Source organism: Pararge aegeria, chromosome 25 (genome assembly GCF_905163445.1).
Source record: "Pararge aegeria chromosome 25, ilParAegt1.1, whole genome shotgun sequence".
Classification (NCBI taxonomy): Eukaryota; Metazoa; Arthropoda; class Insecta; order Lepidoptera; family Nymphalidae; genus Pararge; species Pararge aegeria.
Window position 1 is genome coordinate 3367397 of NC_053204.1, and position 22726 is coordinate 3390122.

A 22726-nucleotide genomic window follows, 5' to 3' on the forward strand; every position below is an offset into this window, starting at 1 on the left:
CTACATGAGGCCTATTTCCAATAGTGGACGTCAATTGGTTGACAAGAAAAAGTTGATACTACTTGAGTTTTTTATTGGAGGCTAATTACTAAATAAATAATTTTTCTCATTATTAATATATTACTACAAGTTAGCCCTTGACTGCAATCTCACCTTAGTTAATTTAATCTTTAAGGGGCATGGCAGTTATATTTAACCCGTACCGCTACTATGATTCGGCGTTGCAACGTACTGTAACGCTAAAATGCTTGCATCTGAATCGGTAGAATTAGCCATGGCCGTAAGCAGACAAAAATTTGTCCTCCAGCGCAACGTTATCTAGTCAAAAATAAAAATACATATATTTTCGATGATTATATAAGTGTAATCTTAAATTTTTAAAACTAAAAATCACATCTAAATACCAGACTAGAACTTAAGTATGGCAGTAAAACAATACAGGTTGAGAGATCACTACTATACAATAGTCTACCTAAAGATTTTTTTTACGAGAAATCTTTCAAATTTCAATAAATAAGCTAAAAAAGCATTTTAGCTTATCTTACCTCTTATTTTATTTTATTACTAAAAGCTGTTATTAGTTTGAGCTGCTAGTTTTGTATCACACTAACTATATAATATATTACCACTTCTTTATGTTAATTCTAATTTCTCATTAAGTGAAACTGTTTATTGTATTTGGATAATGGAAATGTCTTTAAACCTAAACCTTGCACTTTTTTCGTTTTCGCAGCTATCAACGACACCCACCTTTTGATATTTACAACGTCGCACATAGACATCTACGACATTGAGTCCGGAGAGTGGGTGCAGACTATTAATTTGCGTAAGTAAATAGCCCTTTTATGTATATATTTTTAAGCATACATTTCTGATGCTTAGTGCTACATTTTCTATTACAAAGGCATTAGAATAAATAAAAACTAATTAAATAAAGAGAGGTCTTCTTTATGAATGTTTGTTTTTATTATTTTTTTAAATTTACTCGTCTTATTGTACGCACCATGAAACGAGTTAGAATATGAATAAATAAATAAATAAATAAATATACTACGACAATACACACATCGCCACCTAACCCCAAATTAACCATAGCTTGTGTTTTGGGTACTTAGATGACTGATGAATAATTATATGAATAATATACATAAATACTTATAATATATAGATAAACAGCCAGGCACTGAAAAACACTCATGTTCATCACACAAACATTGTCCAGTTGTGGGAATCGAACCCACGGCCTTGGCTCAGAAAGCAGGGTCGCTGCCCACTGCGCCAATCGTCCGTCGTATTATATAGATTATACCTGTTTAATCGCGTAAGAGTTTCCTCCGAGTATTGTAGAGGGCGCTTTTTCGATTGAATACAAATAGTAGTAAACTTTCGCGCGATCGAATAGGCAAATGTACATAGGATGGATTTTGATGAGCACTCATTTCACTATCCATTTTTTGATGGGTTTGTAATACTTGAAACTGCGATGAAATAAATATATTGTTTGCTTTCTAATATCAACTCTTTGTCCTTTTCACTAACTCTATGCCAAAATAAAGGCGATTGGCGGCTTAGTTGTTACAATGGTGCATTGTACAATCAACTTTAAGTGTCTCAAATTCAAAATTCATTTTTGTAGATGTTCTTAACATGTTTAGTTCAACAAATAAAGAGTATAAATATATAAACTACACCTTATACTCTATATCGGTACTTTTGTATTGCAGCGAACGCTCGTCCGCTCGACGAAGCGGGCTGGATTGTGTTAGTGGGTGGCGCGGGCACCGCCTTCCCCTTCTCCGCTGACACCGCGCCCTACCTCGTTTACCTGCGACCTTTGTTATCACGTAAGTACTTATTTACTTACTCCGCTGGCTCAATGACAGTTATTCGTATCAGAATAAGCTCATCCGGCTCGAAGGACCAAGAAATTACAAATTATATATTGCTATTTGTTGGCACGTAAGTAGTTACTCCGCTGGTTCGGTGGTAGTTATTCGTATAGGAATGAGCTTATCCGGCTCGAAGGATCAAAAAATTAAATATCATATATAGACCTTTGCTGACACGTAAGTACTTATTTACTTACTCCGTTGGCTCAGTGTCAGTTATTCGCTTGGGAATAAGCTTATCCGGCTCGAAGGACCAACAAATAACGAATCAAAAATTAACAATTCGTTACATGTTTCAGAGGGACCGCTAAACTTGGACCACACTACATACGGCACGAACAAGCGGAGGTTTTCAGTTCGCGAACAGTCGCACCAAGCGATAGAGGCTCACAACAGATTGTAAGTTGTCTTTATTAATCTAACAAGCTGTTGTTTACGATTATTTGCAAATCCCGTGGAAACTGTTTGTTTTTTCGGAATAAAAGTATGCCTATGTTATAGTCTCTATGTTTTCAACTAACTTTATGCTTATGCTTAGATAGGACTTTTAGGAAGGACAAACAAACATAAATTATAAGTATTTATGTTTATTATTCATCAGTCATCTTAGTACCCATTACACAAGCTACGCTTACTTTGGGCTAGCCCCAATGGCGATGTATCGTAGTATAGTTTAAGCCTACCAATCAGCATCGGAGTAGCATAAGAGTCTTTAGAGCAAGCTTTAGCTTTGTCCAGCAGTGGGACGTTAATGGACTGAGGATGAAATTATAAATTAGCGCATTTTTTTTGTATTCAGATCGGAACGTCGCTCGAAGTTGATCTCAGCACCAACGAACTTCGCGCACGTCTCGCACATGGGCCCCGGGGACGGCATCCGATCCCAACGGCTGCTAGACCTTCCCACCACCGTGGAGACGGCTGACCATGATCATCACCACCAGGTAATTTACCACCGTCAGTGTTATGGGGGTTTGTCTATTGCCAACTTAAACGCACTTAAAAAAAAGTGTAATGGTGTGGCTTATTAAATGGTGCCAGCAGCGTTGCGCAAGCCAGACCTAAATATAGATTCATGTAATGTCTGTTAGTCAATCACCCGGACAAATTAGTGTGTGGTATATGAATGTAAGAAGTCGCCAGTTTATTATATGGGTAGCGTTTGTAATACTATTTTACTAAGCTGCCTCGTCCACCACGAGACCAATAGTAAGCATGTTTAACTATGGATTACGGCGTCCTAGGCTGGAATTTATATTAAATTATTCTTAGTACAAGTACGGAGTTAGGAAAATGGCAATGCTTACCCCCGTGCCTCGGAGAGTTACGCCTTACGTCCCGGTTATTATCCCTAACTAGTGATGATAGTCGTTGAAAGCCTACCAAGCCCCATTAGAGCGGCGTGGTGGGCCTGTGCCCAGCAGTGGGATTTTTATAAGAAAAATTTATTGTTCCAAAAAAATTACAATATATTGAGTGGATTAGACCTAGATTGTGGCCTTAATGCTTTATATTTCGTTCAGCAGATGTTCGGCAGTCGAGATAGCAGTAAACGGACTTCGCCTTTGACGATATCTCATCCCACCGGATCCTATAACGGTATGTATCATAAAAGCTGTATCATATACTATACTATATACTAGTCCTACTAGACTACTACTACTATATACTATACTAGTCCTACTAGACATTTCTAGGGCTTTCGACTCAATAAATACTTCATTACTTCTAAGTTGGCCTATTACGGATTTACTAACAACACAGTAAAATGGTTTGACAGCTACTTTAAGAATCGGGAACAATTTGTCGAAATAAATCAAGTTAATGGCAATAAGTTGGCCTCTGTCTCGTCTCCAGTACTCAGAGGAGTTCCTCAAGGATCAGTCTTGAGTCCTATACTCTTCGCACTGTACACTGCAGACATGGTCCGCTCCATCAAACATTGCAAATTTCAATAAAAATTAAAGACGACGTAGTGGAAATAGTTTATGAGGCCAGAAACTTAGGGGTAATATTTGACGCTAACTTACACTTTGAAACTCATATTAGAAATATAGTCAAAAACAGCTTATATAGGTTAAAAGTTCTATATAAAATGCGCCAATACCTCAACACCGACGTTAGAATACAGTTATGTGAAGCTCTAGTCGTCTCAAAACTTAACTATGCTGATACTGATTACGGGCCATGTATGTGTTGGCCAGATCAGCAAAGTTAGTGCAAAGAGTCCAAAACGCCTGCGCCAGATTTTGTTTTTCTATAGCTCCTCCTTCTCATGTCAGCCCTTATATTAATAGCGCAAATATGCTAAACATGGAGTCTCGACGTAGACTCCATTTAGCTACTATGCTGTTTGGCATAATGTCCACAGGCAAACAAGCATATTTGCGTTCAAAAATAAAATGGGCTCACGAAAATGGAAAACGTAGCACAAGGTCTGCGCCTCGGATCTCAATGCCATGGCATAGAACTGCTGCTTTTCGTGGTACTTTCAAGTACTCTGCCTGTAAGGTCTGGAATGACCTTCCACCTCCAGCCCGTATGAGGAAGTCAATGATTTCGTTCAAGAATGCCATTAAAAAGGTATTTTTGGATAATCAAAAAACTCATCAATAAAAAGACATTCCGGATCTTTCAGACTAATTGCTTGTTGTCGGGCTTACGCGTAACATCTGTTTATATGTATATATATAGATATATATATATATATTTTCTTTTTATGTGGTGGTGGTTCTATTGTATCGTTTGATAATTTTATATATATATTATTTTACTTTATTTTTCCGTATACTCCCTCTCCTTGTCAAGTTCACTTTGCTTCTTTTAAAACTTTTCCCGGCAAATCCGTGACGCCAATCAAGGCTATACCTGAAAATCAGCGCTGCAGTTGTCAAATACTGCAGCAGCATTCTGAGGTAGCAGCCTTTTCAGCTGAAGCACCTTTCGATAAGGCATTTAGTTTGTAAAATAGTGTATATTTAGTTTTAATGTAATTAGTAATTAGTTTTCATTAGTTTACTTATGTGTGGAAGCTGAATAAAGTTTATTATTATTATTATTATTATTATATGTGTAGGCAAAATATTTCTGTGTTAAAATATGCACATATATGGCATTTTTGATACGTACATTATTTAAATATATGGGGACAACTAAATTCGTACAGTTAATAAAAAAGCGAATCAACTACTTTGTATACTCATTGAGAGTACCGGCGCGCAAGCAAAGTTGAATTAAACTACCGCACGAATCGTCAACATACGGTGGGATTGCACAGTGTCGAGTGCTTGAGTTCAGATATGATGGTGGTCTCCATACAAACAACTGTCTAGAGCACTCTCCGTTAAAAAGCCTAGTCTGTTTTCAATTGTAGTAGTCATGTATAACTAAAGCTTTTTGTGACAAAGCTCGTCCGTGAAGGTACTTTTGTCATGGTTATTTCTGCCGCTAAGCAGTGTACCGTGTTCCGTTCTAAAGATGGTGCGGTTGGTGGTGTAATTACAGGCACATGTGGCTTAACACCTACGCCTCGGGTTAATGTACACAGGGCTGCACTTTGTAGAACATTTTTTTTATTTTTTTTAAATATTAATAGCGGGCAAACGAGCAAGTGGGTCACCTGATGATAAGTGATCACCGCCGCCCATAAACATCTTCAGCACCCCTCTGGTGCTAAAGATGTTTATGGGTTGTCCGACCCTGCTTTCTGAACCCAAGGCTGTGGGTTCGATTCCCACTACTGGAAAATGTTTGTGTGATGAGCATGAATGTTTTTCAGTGTCTGGGTGTTTATATGTATATTGCTATATATTTATGTATATTATTAATAAAAATATTCATAAGTCATCTTAGTACCCATAACACAAGCTAGGCTTACTTTGGGGCTAGATTGCGATGTGTGTATTGTCGTAGTATATTTATTTATTTATAGAAAGTACATGTCCTTTTCCACACATGGTGACCTGCATACCAAAATATCAAAGCTGTCTGCCTGCGGCTTAGCTCGTAAACAACTTTAAATTTTCCTACGGGAACTACTTAAGGAATCGGGAGAAAAAGTCATCTATGTCTTTTTCATGTCAAAGGCTACATGCATGCCAAATTTCATCCAAATCCGTTCAGCCGTTTTTCCGTGATTAAGTAACAAATATCCACACTTTCACATTTATAATATTAAGTAGGATAGTAGGATTTAAGATTGAAATGCTAACGTTGGTCTTTTTTCTTCCAGGATCATGGCGCGGCAGGTCTCGAGATGCACCAACGGAAGCCCCTCCGTCACCGCCTACGCACAGGGCGATGGAAAGGTGATTGTGAATTTTTAATAACCCTTATATATAAAAATGAAATGCTGTTCGTAAGTCTCACTAAAAATCAAGACCAATTGGACCGATTTGGCTATTTTATGCCTTGTAATACTCGTGGAAGTCTAGGGAAGGTTAAAAAGATGGGAAAAATACCAATATAAATATTTCTTCAGTATGTGTGTTTGTCAGCTCCTCCTAAGCAGTTCAGGACCGATTTTGGCGAAATTTTGGTTTAAAAATTCTATCGGACCCGGTAGATGGCGCTGCTTTACCGAACAGGGCAACGTCTACCGGATCCACTTGTAATTAAATTTATATAAAACTAGTCGTCAGGGTTTGTGTTAGTTTTCAAAGTATACCTTAGTAACAGTTGGTTTGAGAGATGTGTGGTTGTGGCAGGAGCAAAAAATTGACAATAGCGCGGGGTGAGCAATGTAGAGTCTGTAAAGGTAAAGGAATTTAGTGTACTTCGGTTTCACAACAAAAACAGCGAATAGTATCCGTTAATTTATGAAAAAGATCTCAATTATAAGAAATCTAATAAGAAATGGACTTCGAGTCAGCGCTCAAAAACGTCCGAACTAAAAGGGTATGAAAACTTAAAAACGGTATGAATTTCGCGCCAGTCTTCTTTTGTTCGACTAACAGATTACACGTACAAAGTGGCATACTGCATGGTAAAAAATGCAAAATGACTCGACTTCAATATGAAAACAATATGGCATATTTATTTTTCCAGGAATTAAACGATTGTTTTATCATTTTAAACTATTGTTTTGCTTTGAAATACAGTATTTTACCCACAAATTCTGTTGGAGCGAAGCGATGGGTCTGTGCACTAAACCGTCTACCATAAATGAGGAAGGCCGTGCCTGTAAGACGTTGAAGGTTTGAATGATGATGCGTTACAGGTCTGTCGGCGGCGGTTCGCTGGGCAGCGGGTCAGCGTTGGAGCGCTGCCTCACACCCTTGAGCCTGGGCAGCATGAGCTCGCTGCACGACGTGCTCAAGGTATGTCGAGGTCCCAAAGGACTTGGTTATCATATTCTTTAAAGCCAAGGTCAATAACAAAGGCAAGGCAAGGGCATGTTTTATTATCACATGTGCCCTTTTTTCACTCCTTTTTTTAGGGTTCCGTACCTATACAGAAATACTAAAAACAGAATACAGTAGATATTTTAGGGGGCTGCCATATGCAAACATGATTTTTTGCCTTTTGTGTAAAGATTGACACAAACCCTTTCGTGCGCGAGTGAAATTCTTTTTATAAAAGTCAGAAGTCGGAAGTAATAAAATATCTTTATCCAAGTAGGCCCATAGATGGCAGTTATTATGTATATACACATAGTAGATAGATACACAGTATTGAGATGATGGCGATACCCATAAGCGTAAACTAAAGCTACGAGAACAAACATAGCCGGGTGTTCTTTTTTTGTTATCACCATCTCACATTGTCATTTTATATTCATCAGTCTTAGTTATATACCATAACATAAGCTACGCTTGCTTTGAGATGAGATTGTGCTGCAGTCTAAGGTTATAGCAGGCTGACCTGTTTGTTGGCTTTATAAGCCATACCCTCTTCAACGCTTAGTTCAACGCTTAGTTGTTTGGCAGCATGTCTTTGTGGGTAGGATGGTTACTAGCCACCCACCTACCTGACCAGACAAGAGAAAAGTCAGAAATTATAAATTTCCAAATTACCCTAGTTAGGAATCGAACCACCCTAGTCATTATGTTCAAAATTTCTCCGTTGTTGGGTTTAAGATTTCGAACTTTAAATTTATAACCATTTTGGTTGTCTTTTTAATATTCCTAATTCTATAGATATCGCAACTTAGCGATATGGCTTTTTCTACATAGTACTTAAAGTGTCGGTTTTTTTTTTTCTTAACTTCTTGTGGAGTACGAATGAAGCGTATAAATCATTTATTATTATTGAAATGGCACTAGCTATTCCGATCGCTGTTGATTGTGTTAGTTGTAAGATAACTCCTGCTTCTATTCAATACCCACCCACAACAGTTGGTTTGCCCACAGGTGGGCACGGAGCTGGGCGAGGGACTACAGTCGGAGGACAGTAGCGGCGCTTCCCCGCCGCACCCCAACGACCCCTGATGGTGAGTATTTTTTTTGCTTTATTTTTTTATTATTACCTAATTGACGGCCTAAGCAGATTTTCCACTACTTTTTGCAACATCATTTATTACTTAAAAGCGTTTGCCCGCCTTATTCGCCCGCATTTGTAACGGTTTTTAACGAATCGGACGAACGGTCATTTCAATTAACTCTATCCCAAAAATTAAGTTGATGAGTTGTTTGGTTAAGACGTGAAGGAGACAAACGACCAGACAAACACGTTCATCATATTAAGGGCCCGAGTCTCCTCCCACAATGAGAAGAGTATAGGCCGTAGTCCACCACGCTGGCCCATTGCGAATTGGTGGACTTTATACGCCATTAAGAACATCGTGGAAAACTCTCAGGCATGTAGGTTTCCTCACGATGTTTTCCTTAACCCTTCAAGCAAACAGTAACGAAAGTAAACACGATGTCTTAATCACTTGGCTATCGCGTCTTTTTGCGCTTTTTTAATATTAATAAGGATAAAATAGTATTAGTAAGATTATGAAAATGAAGCTTCAGTTGCTATACTCCGCGAAAAGCAGGAGAATTTCGATCCGAAGCCGGAGCATCCTCAGGAGCTGTTGACTTACAAAAAACAAACTTCTTAACGACAATTATTCTGCTTCTATCCAATATTGGAAAGAATAAAAAAAAACCTTATTTCATTACAGAAGCCAGCTGGACACGTATTGGAAAATCGACATGTCCAGATTCTACGCTTGCTTTTGTTAACGCGGCTCTCGAGATATATGCGACCGCCGTACGGACAATAGCTTGATTACCGTGCAGTGATACATAGTTATATTATATACATTGACGTAATAGTAGTATTATTTATGTTACACCGGAGCGAAGCGAGCGTCAATCTCCGCACGCTGACGTGTTGTTTGCGATTTTTTTTTCCAAAGTATTCCATATATATAAAAATTTCCGAGTGTGACAATAGAAATTGTGTCTACGGCGACTTTTTGTAGCGACACAGTCGCGCGTGACGCATGTGCGACGGCATTTATTCATATTATGGTCGATTGTTTCACTTACTAAGTGGAACAGTAGCGGATTTTTTTTAGTAATACAGTCGCTCGTTATGTATGTGCGACTGCTTCTACATGTGGTTGGTTGTCGCATTTGCAACGCGCAACAGAAGCTCTACAGTAGCTACTTTTTGTAGCTATACAGTCGCGCGTGTTGTTTGTGCGACTGCTACTACATGTATTTGTTAGTTGCATTGACTAAGCTCAACCGAAGTGATCGAGTACCGACTTTTTGTAGCGATTCAGTGGCGCGTCTTGTATGTGCGACTGCTACTACATGTGGTTGGTAGTCGCATTAGCAATGCGGAAACAAAGCGACACATTAGCAACTTTTTGTAGCGACACTGTCGCGCGTGTTATAGTGGCGATATAGTCAGACTTTGATATATATTATTAAAGCATTTGCACGCGCAACTAAAGAAATATAGTCTCGCGACTTTATTTATCTATAAGATTGTGATGCAGTAGCGGTACAGTAGAAAGAATTAAGCGTGCAAATGCTTTTTGTGTCGCAACTGTTTCGATGCTACATCGCAACATTATTGTACGTGCTATACATTATGCTTAATATGATATATATGTTTATCATATCATATATAATGTATTCACGTATCCGTACTATACATATATATATATGAACTAGCGACAGCATTCCTACAAAAAAAACCATAGAAGGGCTCCTATAATGAGGTCACGTCAGAAATCTATGAAGAGCCCGGTCCGCGCCACGTGTCTGCTCGCCGCAACTTAAAATATTATGTCGCATGTTTTGCTAGATGTTTTAACTGAATTATTATTTATTTATATGTAAGATTTCAAAATTTATAAAATGAAATAATTTTTATACTTAATGTTTTATTACGAAAACGCGGTAGACCACTGTTTAATACCTTTATTTCTTTTTCCGTAAGTCAGCGTCTTAACTTGTACGTGGAAAATCGCTCCGCTTAAACAGTTAATCCAGCCATAAAAGTCCGTTCCAGAAACCTGTACCGATTGGTGTCAAATTTTACTACCATCCGTGCAGCCAAAAGATCCACTAACATACACACAAACATGATAACTTATTCTTAACTATTCGTATAATTTTTTATTTTTATAAAATTGTGTTTATAAAATTATTCCATCGAATTGTATTTTGACTTAATAATGTCAAATTTTAATAAATAAAAAGTGAGGCTATAATTTATTTTAACTGTAAAATAAATTTAATATTATCGATAAGTTCAGATGAAACGTCTAGCAAAGTGTGTTCTCTCCACTTGTGAAACTGTTAGTGTCATTTTAAAGTGATTCTTGAAGCATTGCGTTAAGGGCGTTAAAATAAAACGGGTTTGTAACGTCTACCGCCAAATAATAAAACAAACATTCTTCCATTTTAAAAAAATTACTTTAATTTATATAAAAAATGCAAACGTGCATTGAAATTAATTAATCTTTTGAAAAAAAAATTTCGGTGTTTAATGATTTTTTTTATTACACCATCCCAATAAATATAAAAGAAATTGATATATTTCCATACCACGAAAACAGTTTAGCCTCGGTTGTAGTCGTGCAACGACAGGTGTATTAGTGTGTATAGTATATATTATATACGTAGTTTAAGAGATACGTCTTACGCCAGTTCCGGTGAAAAATATACGCATGCACAACCACCTTCGCCAAACTGCCTTCGTGAGGTGGATCTACTGTAATATAATTTATATGTACCATTTGGTTCCTAATATATATTAATTATATAAATATATAATAATAAAAAATGTTTGCAATAGGTACAATGTTATATAAAAATAGTGTCGCTTGGTATATAATACGGAATACCTTCCATACGCGATAATAATACGTATATAATTATAAAATATAATTAATATTAAAAATGAAATTGGTAGTTAGATTTTACTAATTATATAATATTTACCCCGAAGTGGCTTGTAGGTCAATTAGTAATGTTGGAATAATTTATTTATATTTGTATTATAACAGTCGTCATTTCAAATATATGGAGTTTTGGTCATTAATAAATGTGATTGCACGTTTGTACTTTACAAATTTTACTGCGCAAAAATGAAGTAGAAAGCATTTTCTTTTATGCCACACCATAGACAACAATATATATATATAAATATATATATATAAATATATATATATATATATATATATATAAAGTAAGACTGTCTAATTGTTAGAAATTAAACAAAATATATATGTATATACATATATCAATATATATAAAATAAGTATTTCATTGTATGTAGGAGTTCAAAATTATGTGGACTAGTGTCGTTTTTTTTATTTGTTAACAATTTTTGTCGCCCTAGAGGTACGAAAGACAACATTTTTGTGTTTAATGACCGAAATTCCCTATTTGTTATACTACAGATTTTATACGTTTTATATTATGTATACCGTTCGATTTTTCACTATGCATTTACGCTATGTAATTGGGCAAGTTAGCATTATATTGCTATTTATAAATTGTATATATCATTTATATCATTGTATAATTGCATAGTATACATTTGTATATATATTTATCTTCGGAATCGCGATATTACTCCCGAGTGAGCTATATTTGGGTTCTCTTGTAGCGTCAATTACCGCCGACTAAATATAACAAAATTAGTATAAATATAAATACTATTTTATTTTCTTTAAGTTTTCATGACAATGACATGGCAATATATAATTAAAGTAATATTACTACATTTTGGTTAAGGTCTGATTCATAATACCTAATGTTTTTTTTTTTTTTTCAAATACACGATCGTGACGTCCTCTTGCGTAGTAACGTGTTAAAATGAAATATAAATTATTGTGAATAAACTATTGTAATTTTTTATATAAAACTTATTATAATATGTATAGGATTGTAAAACAAAAAAAAACATTTTATATTAGAGAAAAAGTTAAAAAAAAATACTTACAAAGCCCCCGACTATTTTAAGCGACTTGATTGATAAATAAAATAAAATATACTGTCACCATATTGAATAAAAAAATAGTTTTGCGATTTGTGATAATAACGATCGACCCATTATTTATTAAAATATATTAAAATAGATAGCATTTTGTGTATTTAAAAATGTCGTTTAATGGCGGCCATATTGACATTCAGTTGTAGTTATATCTTTGGAGATTCTTAAAATTCTCCGCGTCTTCAAAGCACCACAAATGAAATAAAATAACACAAACAACTGTTGAACACATTAACAGGCCTTTCGGCTAGTCGTTTAAAAAAGAAACTGTACAATGTACGCACTTCTTACGATTCGAAAGCTCGTAATACGCCTTGTTAAAAAATAGAAACAATATAAAGTTTACGTAAAATCGACCTTATTTTCCTCGAGTTAAAGTTGTAAATTCGTAACGTTTGTAAAATTATATTGATTATAATTTTATAAACTTTACGCTAACAACGCTGTATTTATACGATTTTAAGTCTAAAGCGGGGAGTGGTTAAGGTTAATTTTACTATGACATTACAAAACATTTAAGTCAAGCTAGTGAATTTCATACTAGAAAATGCAAAAAATAACTAGGTTGATCATCACATGAAATAGCGATTAACTAATAAATATACTAAGTGTAGCTAGGCTTTTGATATAATATACCCAACTGGCGTAAAGAGTTAAAATAGTTCAAACTCTATAAGAGCTGGATAAAGGATATAGAGTACTGTTATATACTGTAGTACGCGTTATAACCATTATACAGCTCTGAGTAATACGCCGCGTGCACAGAGGCTCTTAAAATGCTTAATTTGTTTAAACTAACAAGCACTGCCAAACGTAGTTTTGTTACAGTGAAAAAAAAGAGTTAACACAAAGCGTTACAGACCGTACCAATATAGCTTATTTTATCTAACTAAAACCAAATAGTATTTGTATTTAGATTTGTTTGTAACCTTTATTTTATATTAGAGCTTGTACCATTATGACTGGTATTTATATTTGAAAGTATTGCGTTTTCGACAATTTGCATGACGACTAAATAATATACTACTTATAGAACATTTTGTAGTAGGCCCTGATTCTCTATGATATAATTTTTCATACAAAAAATTAACAATTGTAACTCAATTTTAATTTTTATAATAAATTACTTTTTTCTTCTCATTAAGAGCCAAATTATTAACTTTTATTAACTTCAAAGCATTGTACTACACTACTGAATCGAGCGAGATGTTTACAAGCTGTTTAATGTTGATTATTTTTAATTGTATTTTATCCTAACCTGTGATTGTCCTTAACAAGGTTACCTACCTTCCTTAGCCAATTAATGTAGACGAGGAACAGAAATGGCCCTAGTTAAGACCCCCTAGGGATCAGTTATTTGCGCAACTGATAGACTAATTTCAATGTTATGTTTTTGTTTAGGCAGAAACTCTTAAAATCAAGGGCTTCTCCGACAATCTCTTAGCGGTGTAGTTTTATTGCCGGCGCGGTTTGTCATGTTAAACACAATCTAATGCCTAGGACAAATAATAGAAAACGCGAAGCACGTTTTTTTACCTAACAAAGACCTCACTCAAAACCAGCGTCAATTGTTGAGTTAATAAATCATTCTTTTAAAAGTTACAAAGTTTATATTTAGAGTGGGTAGAACAGATATTGGTCTAATGGCAGTGGGATCTGTATTAAAATATAACCCGATGTAAATAATGAAATGTAATTTAAGTCACGAGAGATTTACGAAAGAAAAGATGAAGTATTAGTGATTTCAGGGCCAATATGTTGTTGAAAGGAGCTTTGCCATGACAAACGATCGCTTCTGGTGGTATAGGCCACAATTAAACCATTTGATATTCAAATATAAATATTAAGTTTGTATTATTATGAATTGGTTTAGAATTAAATATTAGTACCATTTTTTTATACTTAAGTGTATTTTTTTCTTACAAATCTCATCGCGATTGTGACTTTTTAAAGTAAGTAGCATGGAATTGGTAGTAGAATTGATTTTGTGTAATTATGATGACGTAACTGTAATCGGATATTAAACCCGATCTTTAGATATTAAAAAAAATGGAGTCACAAAAATTACATAAAGTCAAAAAAACTCCCCTATTAATTAACTTAGGTAATTATTTTTTAACGATCTAGTCTTTTCGTTTTTTTTTTTTAATAATTTTGTGACCGTATAATAATAATAAAGTATGTGACTACATAACATGTATTGTCTTATTTGTAAGATTTTAATTAGTTTAAGTGGTAGTGAAATGAGATTTTTGTTTAGATCTACAATGTATTATAACTATTATTATATTCGAAATACACCCTTTTACCTGTGTAATAACATAGAAACGCTTTTGTCAAGCTTCTTTTTTTTTTTTTTTTTTAAATCAGTAGCCGGGTCCTCATCAAGATTAATATACTCGTCAAGTTTTGCAATTAGCGGGACTTTATCTCGAGCAATACGTGTCTTATTTCGTCAATTTAGATAAAGAAATAAAATACATTGAAATAGATTTTGCGTTAGAAATAACCAAAGTTCTCTTGAGGATGTCACAGTGAATTGAAATAGACGTTATTCTGTTTATAATCGCAAAACCGACAAGTGCATTTATTTGCACGCCGAGAAAAACTGTATACTGATGAGCATACGTCTTATAAATAGATAAAATAAACCAGTCTAAATGTTTGATATTCAGTAAAAGAATAACTGTTCATTTGAATACTTCGAATTTCTCCGCCAGTAGAAATAATAACTTACGCTAAGTGGAGTCATCATTCCATACAAGCGTTTTAATATCTTATTTTCTCTTTAATAAACCAACTACTAACTAAAAGCAGGTTACAGAGAAGATATATAAAACGTTATTAAATTTATGAGTTTACATATATATTATATGATTTTAAGATAACGGCGAAGCATGCACTTCAGTATGACGCACGATAACTTCCGGTGTGACGATTTGCGAGTGTGGACCCAACTACTAATTTATAATTTATACTTAATGATATAAACTTGCGCATCCAAAGATCTGTATAATATATCGAAGAGAGTAGTAACTAGAGTATTAGGTTCTTAAATTTTATAAAAAAAAAAAAAAGTGTACCAGAAAGAACTGAATCGTATAAATAAAATGTGAATAATAATTAAATAATTGTAATAATTATAAATTGAGAAATGATATTCGGGATTTTTAAACGTTGTTATATAATCTGTGTACCTATTAATTACAATGAATTCCTCAATCAATACATATTCAATTTAAATCTCGCGAGTTCTAATCACTTGGAAATTTCCAAAAATCTCGGAATACTTGCCTAGTAAAGTAGTGATAATCATGCAAAAGATGTAATAAAATAAACCCTCTCAAGCATATACTTAAATGTTATGTCAGGTAACTTAATGAAAAAACCACGACGTAGTTCATGAGTACTCTACCAGATGGCGCTTATTCGTTTGTTACTTCCGATCTTTACGAGTATCTATTCATGCGATTTTGTGAACAAAAAACAGGTTATGTAACCTGATAAATATGAAAAATGTTTTTGCAATACGTTGGAAATTTCCAGGTAAACAGACGGAGGGTTACATTTTGCACAGATATGTAAATGCGCTCGTAACTGATTACACCGAAATGTGACCTCTGCTTTTTTTTTTAAAACCATATACGGTAATGAATTGGCGATAAATGAAACCTAATAATAATCGAAAGAAATCAAAATTCGTTAAACAATTATCTAGATTTAAGGAGTAACAGACGTATTTGTTAAAAGTATTTTGTAAGTTCCAATTGAGGACATAAAATGTTAGAGTGGCCATTTAATAATGCAACTGGGGCTGGGGTTTGAGGGCAGTTCGGCAAAACTGATCTTACAAAGTTAAAAATATATATGGGATAACATTGCCAAAGCAAATTAGAAAACATGGCGACTTCATAATTCTCTTCCTTCTAGAAGGAAATTTTGTCGAGACACCTCGGTCAGTGCTTTATTGATCGGCCACCGGTAGACGTAGATTTTGCTAATGTTCGAGATCTGTATAGATATATAAGTACTTTACATTTTATATACACCTACGTGGATAGTATTGTATGAAAGTATAGTGGCGTCTACAGGTTCTGCTACCAAGGCGTAAAGCAGGCAGGCGGTGTGAAATTAAAAAAATCTACCCAAATAAGATATCTAAAAACTTGGGTAGGCAGTGCCTTTATGCTTATATGATGTTTTTATAAATCATAAAGAAGGAGGATAATCGTACTTTATATCACCTACCCTGATGGAGCAACTTGTATATGTTACTGCTAGTATTATAACCGCACGAGGGATGATACGAAAATATTTTTTTTAACAGTTACAAAATTATTGGGTACCCTCTAGTAGGGTTGATTATAAAGGCGCACACACAAAGGCAATTTTCCTTTTGAAACACAAGTCTCCCAAACCGAGCTTCCTCTGTACTAATAATAGCCGGCACTCCATAGATACACAAAAGCTTTAACTTCTCTAAAGTATTTAATGAGAACAGTAAGAATTTTAATTTTGAACGATTCACAACTTCTGACCTTTGTCGAGATATTTTGACTTGCCAATTGGCACGTCTAAGTGCAAGAATACGATTTTACCTGGGAGACGAAAGTGTTACAGAGAAAAAAGTTGCACGTGTATGGACGCCCTTAATTTTTCGTATTATCTTTCTGCATGAAAAATATTCACAAAATATTGTATTAATCTTTTTCAATATTTATTATTGTTTATATACGAAATGGCGCGTATTCGATTCGTTTGCAATGTCGACTCGATAGTAACATTGTAAGGTTTTCTCCCTTTTTATTTTTTTTCTCAGTTCTGTCTGTGCAGCCTCCAGCAGAGAAAAAGGAAAGTAGTATTAGGGTGAAGTTACATTGTTAAATAACATACCTATCAGAGCCATCTGGTGACAATACTACAAAACAGTTTTGTCTAACTAGATCACTTTCGAAAGTGAATATACACGCGAATAAGCGGACGTTGGTTGGAAATCTCGCAATAGGCAACCCTGAATTATACGTTCAAGTACAAAAAACAGAAAACTCGATGACAATAACGCATTATGCGATCGTAGAACTCATCTGTATCCTTAATACATGATTTGCTTGCTCGCAATCGAGGAGTCTTTCGCATATCAACCTGTATCTAGACTGTACTGTTAAAGTAAAATGGACCTAATGGTATTAGTTTTGGAGTCGCAAATCCTGTACTCGTGATTTTAGCTTTACAAACATTCTGTCAAAAGGTTGAGCCTACAGATTTGAGCTTTATGAATTGCAAATAAGATTTATTTGACTCCGAAGTTCAAGTATTTCCATATTCGAAAACGACTTCGATCGAGAGCGAGCAAATCTTATAACTGTAGGAAGTTGCAGATAGTTTATTGTATTGATAATATAAAGCTATCTATATATATCTATTTTTTCTTAATTGTCTTATAATGTAAAAAGGTGTTTTATTAATTTTAAGCGAGTGTCTTACAAATATTAACATACACACATATATTAATCAAATATCTTTTTATTAAATTTTCTTTAATTTATTAAACTAATGAAAATATTTCTTATGTTATAAGACAGCTAAGAGTAAATGGTGTTTCAAGACTTCAAATAAGCCCTAAAGAAGGCATTTTTGAATATGTCACAGTTTTTTTAATTTTACAAAGATGTTTTGTATGCCATATTGTACTTCATCATGCTATCTGTTACTTCTAATTTCAATACTATTACTACAATTCATTTAAATAGGGTTTACGATCTCCTCAATGAGTAGTTGACTTGCAGATAATAAATATATAGATACAAAGTAATCATTAAATATATATAAAGAATATCCAACAAGCTGTTGATATGCATTTTCGTATATAACATAATAATATTGTTGTATTCTAGAGGCCCTTTGCAGTTTTGCACCGATTAAAAAGTTCGCCAAAATTTTCTTTCATATATAGCCTAGAGTTTCTAACGAGAAAAACCAAGACTAGCCTTTTTATGTATTTTCAACCATTAACTTATTCTCTCGAGGAAATGAATTTTATTGAAAGACGTCTAATCATCAAAACTAGCGTTTATGAAACTGAGTGTTATTTTTTTCTATGATTGCTTATAAATCCGTACCAAACTGCAAATGATCTTAAAACGCTTGTCAAACTATTACCACAGTTATTAAATAAAATATACCTTTAATAATATGCTTGCAAAAAATAATAAATACACATAATAAATTATAATATTGTATTGATTTACTGCACTTTGATGTACACTATGAACTTGTGAAATTTACTAATTAAGAACCGAAAATGTATCAATTATGTTGTACACAAAACTTTTGGCCGAAATTCATAGGAACTTTTAAACAAAATTTATAGGAACTTTACAAAATATTGATGGGACTTTATTTTTGATAAAACTGGATAGGAACTTTCGACTAAAATTGATAGGAACTTTTAACTAAAAGTGATAGGAACTTTTGACTCAAACTTGTAGGAACTATCTCCCGGGTTTCCGCAACAGTATTCTGTGTGATGATCATACCGAACCTAACTCGAATAAAATCGTGGCCGGTAGCTTCTCTTTACATGATCATAAAATACGAAATACAGAGTACCGTCGCAGGACTTGTTGCATGTTCCATATAAAGTTTTACTATTCAAAAATTCCTCTTCCGAGGCCGAGGTGGTTGCGCTATGACCGGATGTGGGGAAATAAAGTATACTATGAGGATAATTTATTCCGTCAACCGCCAGTCCAGTCTGAATAATCTGATTGTTTAATTTTCTTAACTTCAGAAGAAACGCACACTTATGGATAAGACACGTATCAACTGCTTTTTCTAAATTACGCTACTAGAAGCACAAAAAGTGACTTAAAAGTCTTGTGTACGATGTAACTACTATAAGTGACAGTTTTGTTGCATGAAAATTAGCAATATATAAACATTATATTATTGAAATTTGCTGAATTGAATACTACTAGATATAAATCTATTACATTTCCTTGTATCTAGGCCTTGTACCCGCAATTATTATTATTTCTATGTAAATCTAAATTATTTACTATAATTATAATTGCAATTACGCGAAATTATCTCACTATACTTAAAAATAATTATTTCATGTAAATACCTGAATAAAGAAAATTGAATTATTTCTTTCGTTTTATTTGCTTTATAGCACCGATTTTTTTGTAGGAATAATTGACAGGCAAACCAGATGGACCTGAACACTTCGCAGGGCATGCAACGTACACCTATAAAGTCTCGCCCTGTGTCCGTGAGGCGTATAGGCAGATGCTTGGCAGTAGGTAGCGGACGGAGCCCACGACATAACTTTAAATCACTCGTGTATTTTTTTTTGTTACCACCATCACACATTGTGCTTCTATACATATCTCTTTATTGCGATTTTTTTTACAAATTTACGAATTAAATTTGAAACCTAAACCATCCTTGTAGGACCTACCTTAAAACTCGTGATTAGAGCAATAATTCATATCCAAGGTTTTTTATCGTTTATGTAATCTTTTTTACTATAATATAAATTTTCTATAAGGTAACATTTATTACAAACTTTTTCATTCATTGTCCGGAATATGACGTCTCCGATGCAGTAGTATTTATTTCATGCGACCCATGAATAGTGCGAGATCACGATTGAAATGTCGATCTCAACGAATAACGATTAGACGAGACGAGACGAGATAGGTTAAGCGGAATTTAAACTGAAAAAAAATTCAACAATCATAAAAAACAAAAAAACAATAATAATTAATTATTTAATCATTTATTAAAAACTTATCATACAATATACCTAAAATGGTAAACAACACAAATCCATAAAATTTGTTATCCAAATAAGAATGTAGTAACGAACTTTATTCGTTTTTTTTAAATTAATTTTCTACATCACAAATCGTATTAAAATGGACGTGAATTTCATATGCATTTTAAAATTATAAAATTGATAATTCCTCCAAGTGTAGGTAAAAACACAAATAAAAATTATAAAACAAGCAATGTGTCATCTCTTGTTTCAAACGTGTCTCATTGTAATATGGACCTTTGAAAAAGTAAATCGAAATGGACTTTGAATTTGAATTCTCATCTTTTCATCTTATCACGTCTTGATAGGGTGGTAACCCGCCACGGCCAAAGCCAAAGCCACAAACAAAGTTGGTTTAAATAGAACAATTTCTAAACATTTAACGGAATCCTCAGTAATTTCGTATGGCGTAAAGCCATTGTTAGTTCGCATGTGCATTACTGAATCTCGATTTCTTTTGATTTTTTGAACTGTGAAATGTTGATCAAACTGACTTCCGAACCGGAGGTAGAATTACAACAAACGGACCGTCTTGACGTTTCTAAAATGATTATAAACTAGGCTTACTAGAAATAAATGAATAGTTTTTTCGTTTTTTTAATTTAATCTTACACTGGCTGGAACCATCTTAGGCTTTAAAACAAGCCAGATAAGGGTTACTTTTTGTCAGTATACATATAACCACATCCTTAGGGTTCAAAGACAGGATACGCGATATTTGCGGTATGTAGCAGATACAATTTGGAGCGGCTAGATGTTATGCTCTAACGAGCCTTCTCTGTCAACTGACCTGACATAACAGATTGTTAATGTTCCATTTCTCTTATAGTAGGTATTTGTTATAATTATTTTTTTTGTTATTTACCAAATAACATATCCGTGTTCGATAAAAGTCCCAAATAAATAAAGATACAAAAAAAAATACTGGATACTTTTTATGGGTCATCAACAGCAACTCTGAGCAATAATGGAAATAATTAAAGTTTACTTCACCATTTAAATTAGGTAACGTGAGGTGACGGGAGATCAGAATACTCACACTCTAACAACGGGTGTCGTACGAGTTGACTAAGGTACTGTAACAGACAACGGGCAGCAGTGTCTGTTACAGTACCTTAGTCACCTCCACCAGTGTCTATTCTACCATCTAATGCGTTCACCAGCCCGTTTGGGCAGCGTGGTTATAGGTAAACCCTACCCCTTTGAAGGTATATACAAAAAAGAATACATCTGTCCTTTTCGTATACGCGTTGCGCTGCATAGACGAAAAGAGAGAGAACAATATGTTCACTACATTCGGCTAAATTTCTAAGAGCGTTCGAACGATTTGGAACAAAGTGAAGTAGAGTTCGCTTATTGTATACAAATTTTTTTCGAGTTCTCTTATTTTGTTTTTCTATTAATATGGCATGGTATGTTCATTATAGGTAAATCCTTTCCTTCGAGAGGACTTTACTCCAGCAGTGGACTGGTATAGTTTATTTTATTTTTTTATAACATACTTTATGAACCATCCACTTTCCAATTTTTTATCGGCTTCGTACGCTCAGGTTGCCTTTGAAAGATCACTTTCAGTGATCTGGCCGCCTTTGCACCCTAGCACTAAGTACTATTAATGTTTTCCTTGTATTTTTCCTATTGTGTTGTGTTGCAATAAAGTTTTTCTATTCTATTATTTTCCATTCAGAAATCTGGAAGAAGCTGAACAAATTAAATAGCTACCTATTCGAAGTTTGCCGCATAAAACGACCGCAATTGATTGAATGGATACCGCCACCGCACCGGACCGCTTACACTCGATCAAGGATGTTTCTATACATCAAACCATTAATTTAATTGTCTTAATTTGTTTTTGACAGTTTTAATGGTTTACTGTTTGAATATGATTAAAAAGCGTTAAAGAGTATACAATATTTGGATAACAAATTCCATGCAACGTCACGCTATACAACATAGCACAACAGCATAAAAAAAGTTGCGTATTACACGCAAGAGAAGTGAAACTCCTTTGGTTTATCTTCATACGTTCGTGCGCGCAGCTTGTATTGTGGATTAACGTTAGGTAAGACAATGTAAGGTCGGATTAGCTCAAAACCTGTCTAGGTGTTTATAATGGGTATAGCGCTCTTAAACAGCTTGTAACAATATATTTTTTATAGCTGTACCATAGATTTAGCACCCTTGTATAGCTTGTAGTGCGTGCCAAATCTATAATACAGCTATAACCGTTATCAATAACATTAATGCAGCTATACAAAAGTAATAATGCCCTTTTATAGCTAGTAGTACGTGTTAAAGCCGATATACTGCTTAATATAATTAACTTTAATAGCTGTATAAGATATATAATACACTTGTATTGCTTGCAGAGTTCACTATAACAAATATACTGCGTTATAGCAATGCAATTCTAAAACTATTCAACATATACTTTTAGTGCAGGGCTAGCATGGGCATGATATAAAAATTATATCACCCATTATATGACCGTCTGTTAGCTCTTGTGTACCTGTTATAGCTATTATACAGCTTTGACAGTTAACAATAACACTATACTGTTAGTGTTATT

At 34.3% G+C, this 22726-nt stretch overlaps 1 protein-coding gene across 10 annotated transcripts in view; it reads left to right on the plus strand.

The window, feature by feature from the left end:
* Positions 1–9817, plus strand: part of LOC120634816 (serine/threonine-protein kinase Genghis Khan) — a 68863-nt gene extending 59046 nt beyond the window's left edge. For 5 of the 10 annotated variants that reach the window (XM_039905629.1, XM_039905633.1, XM_039905634.1 and 2 more), the window contains 9 exons: positions 734–826; positions 1725–1844; positions 2189–2288; positions 2689–2833; positions 3413–3488; positions 6121–6196; positions 7108–7207; positions 8225–8319; positions 8998–9817. In XM_039905629.1, coding sequence (XP_039761563.1) covers positions 734–826; positions 1725–1844; positions 2189–2288; positions 2689–2833; positions 3413–3488; positions 6121–6196; positions 7108–7207; positions 8225–8317 — 803 coding nt within the window. In that variant the 3' untranslated portion in view covers positions 8318–8319; positions 8998–9817. The remainder of the gene's footprint in view (positions 1–733; positions 827–1724; positions 1845–2188; positions 2289–2688; positions 2834–3412; positions 3489–6120; positions 6197–7107; positions 7208–8224; positions 8320–8997) is intronic. The other 5 variants (XM_039905632.1, XM_039905638.1, XM_039905631.1 and 2 more) reach the window with 3 other exon arrangements.
* The last annotated feature ends 12909 nt before the right edge of the window (positions 9818–22726 follow it).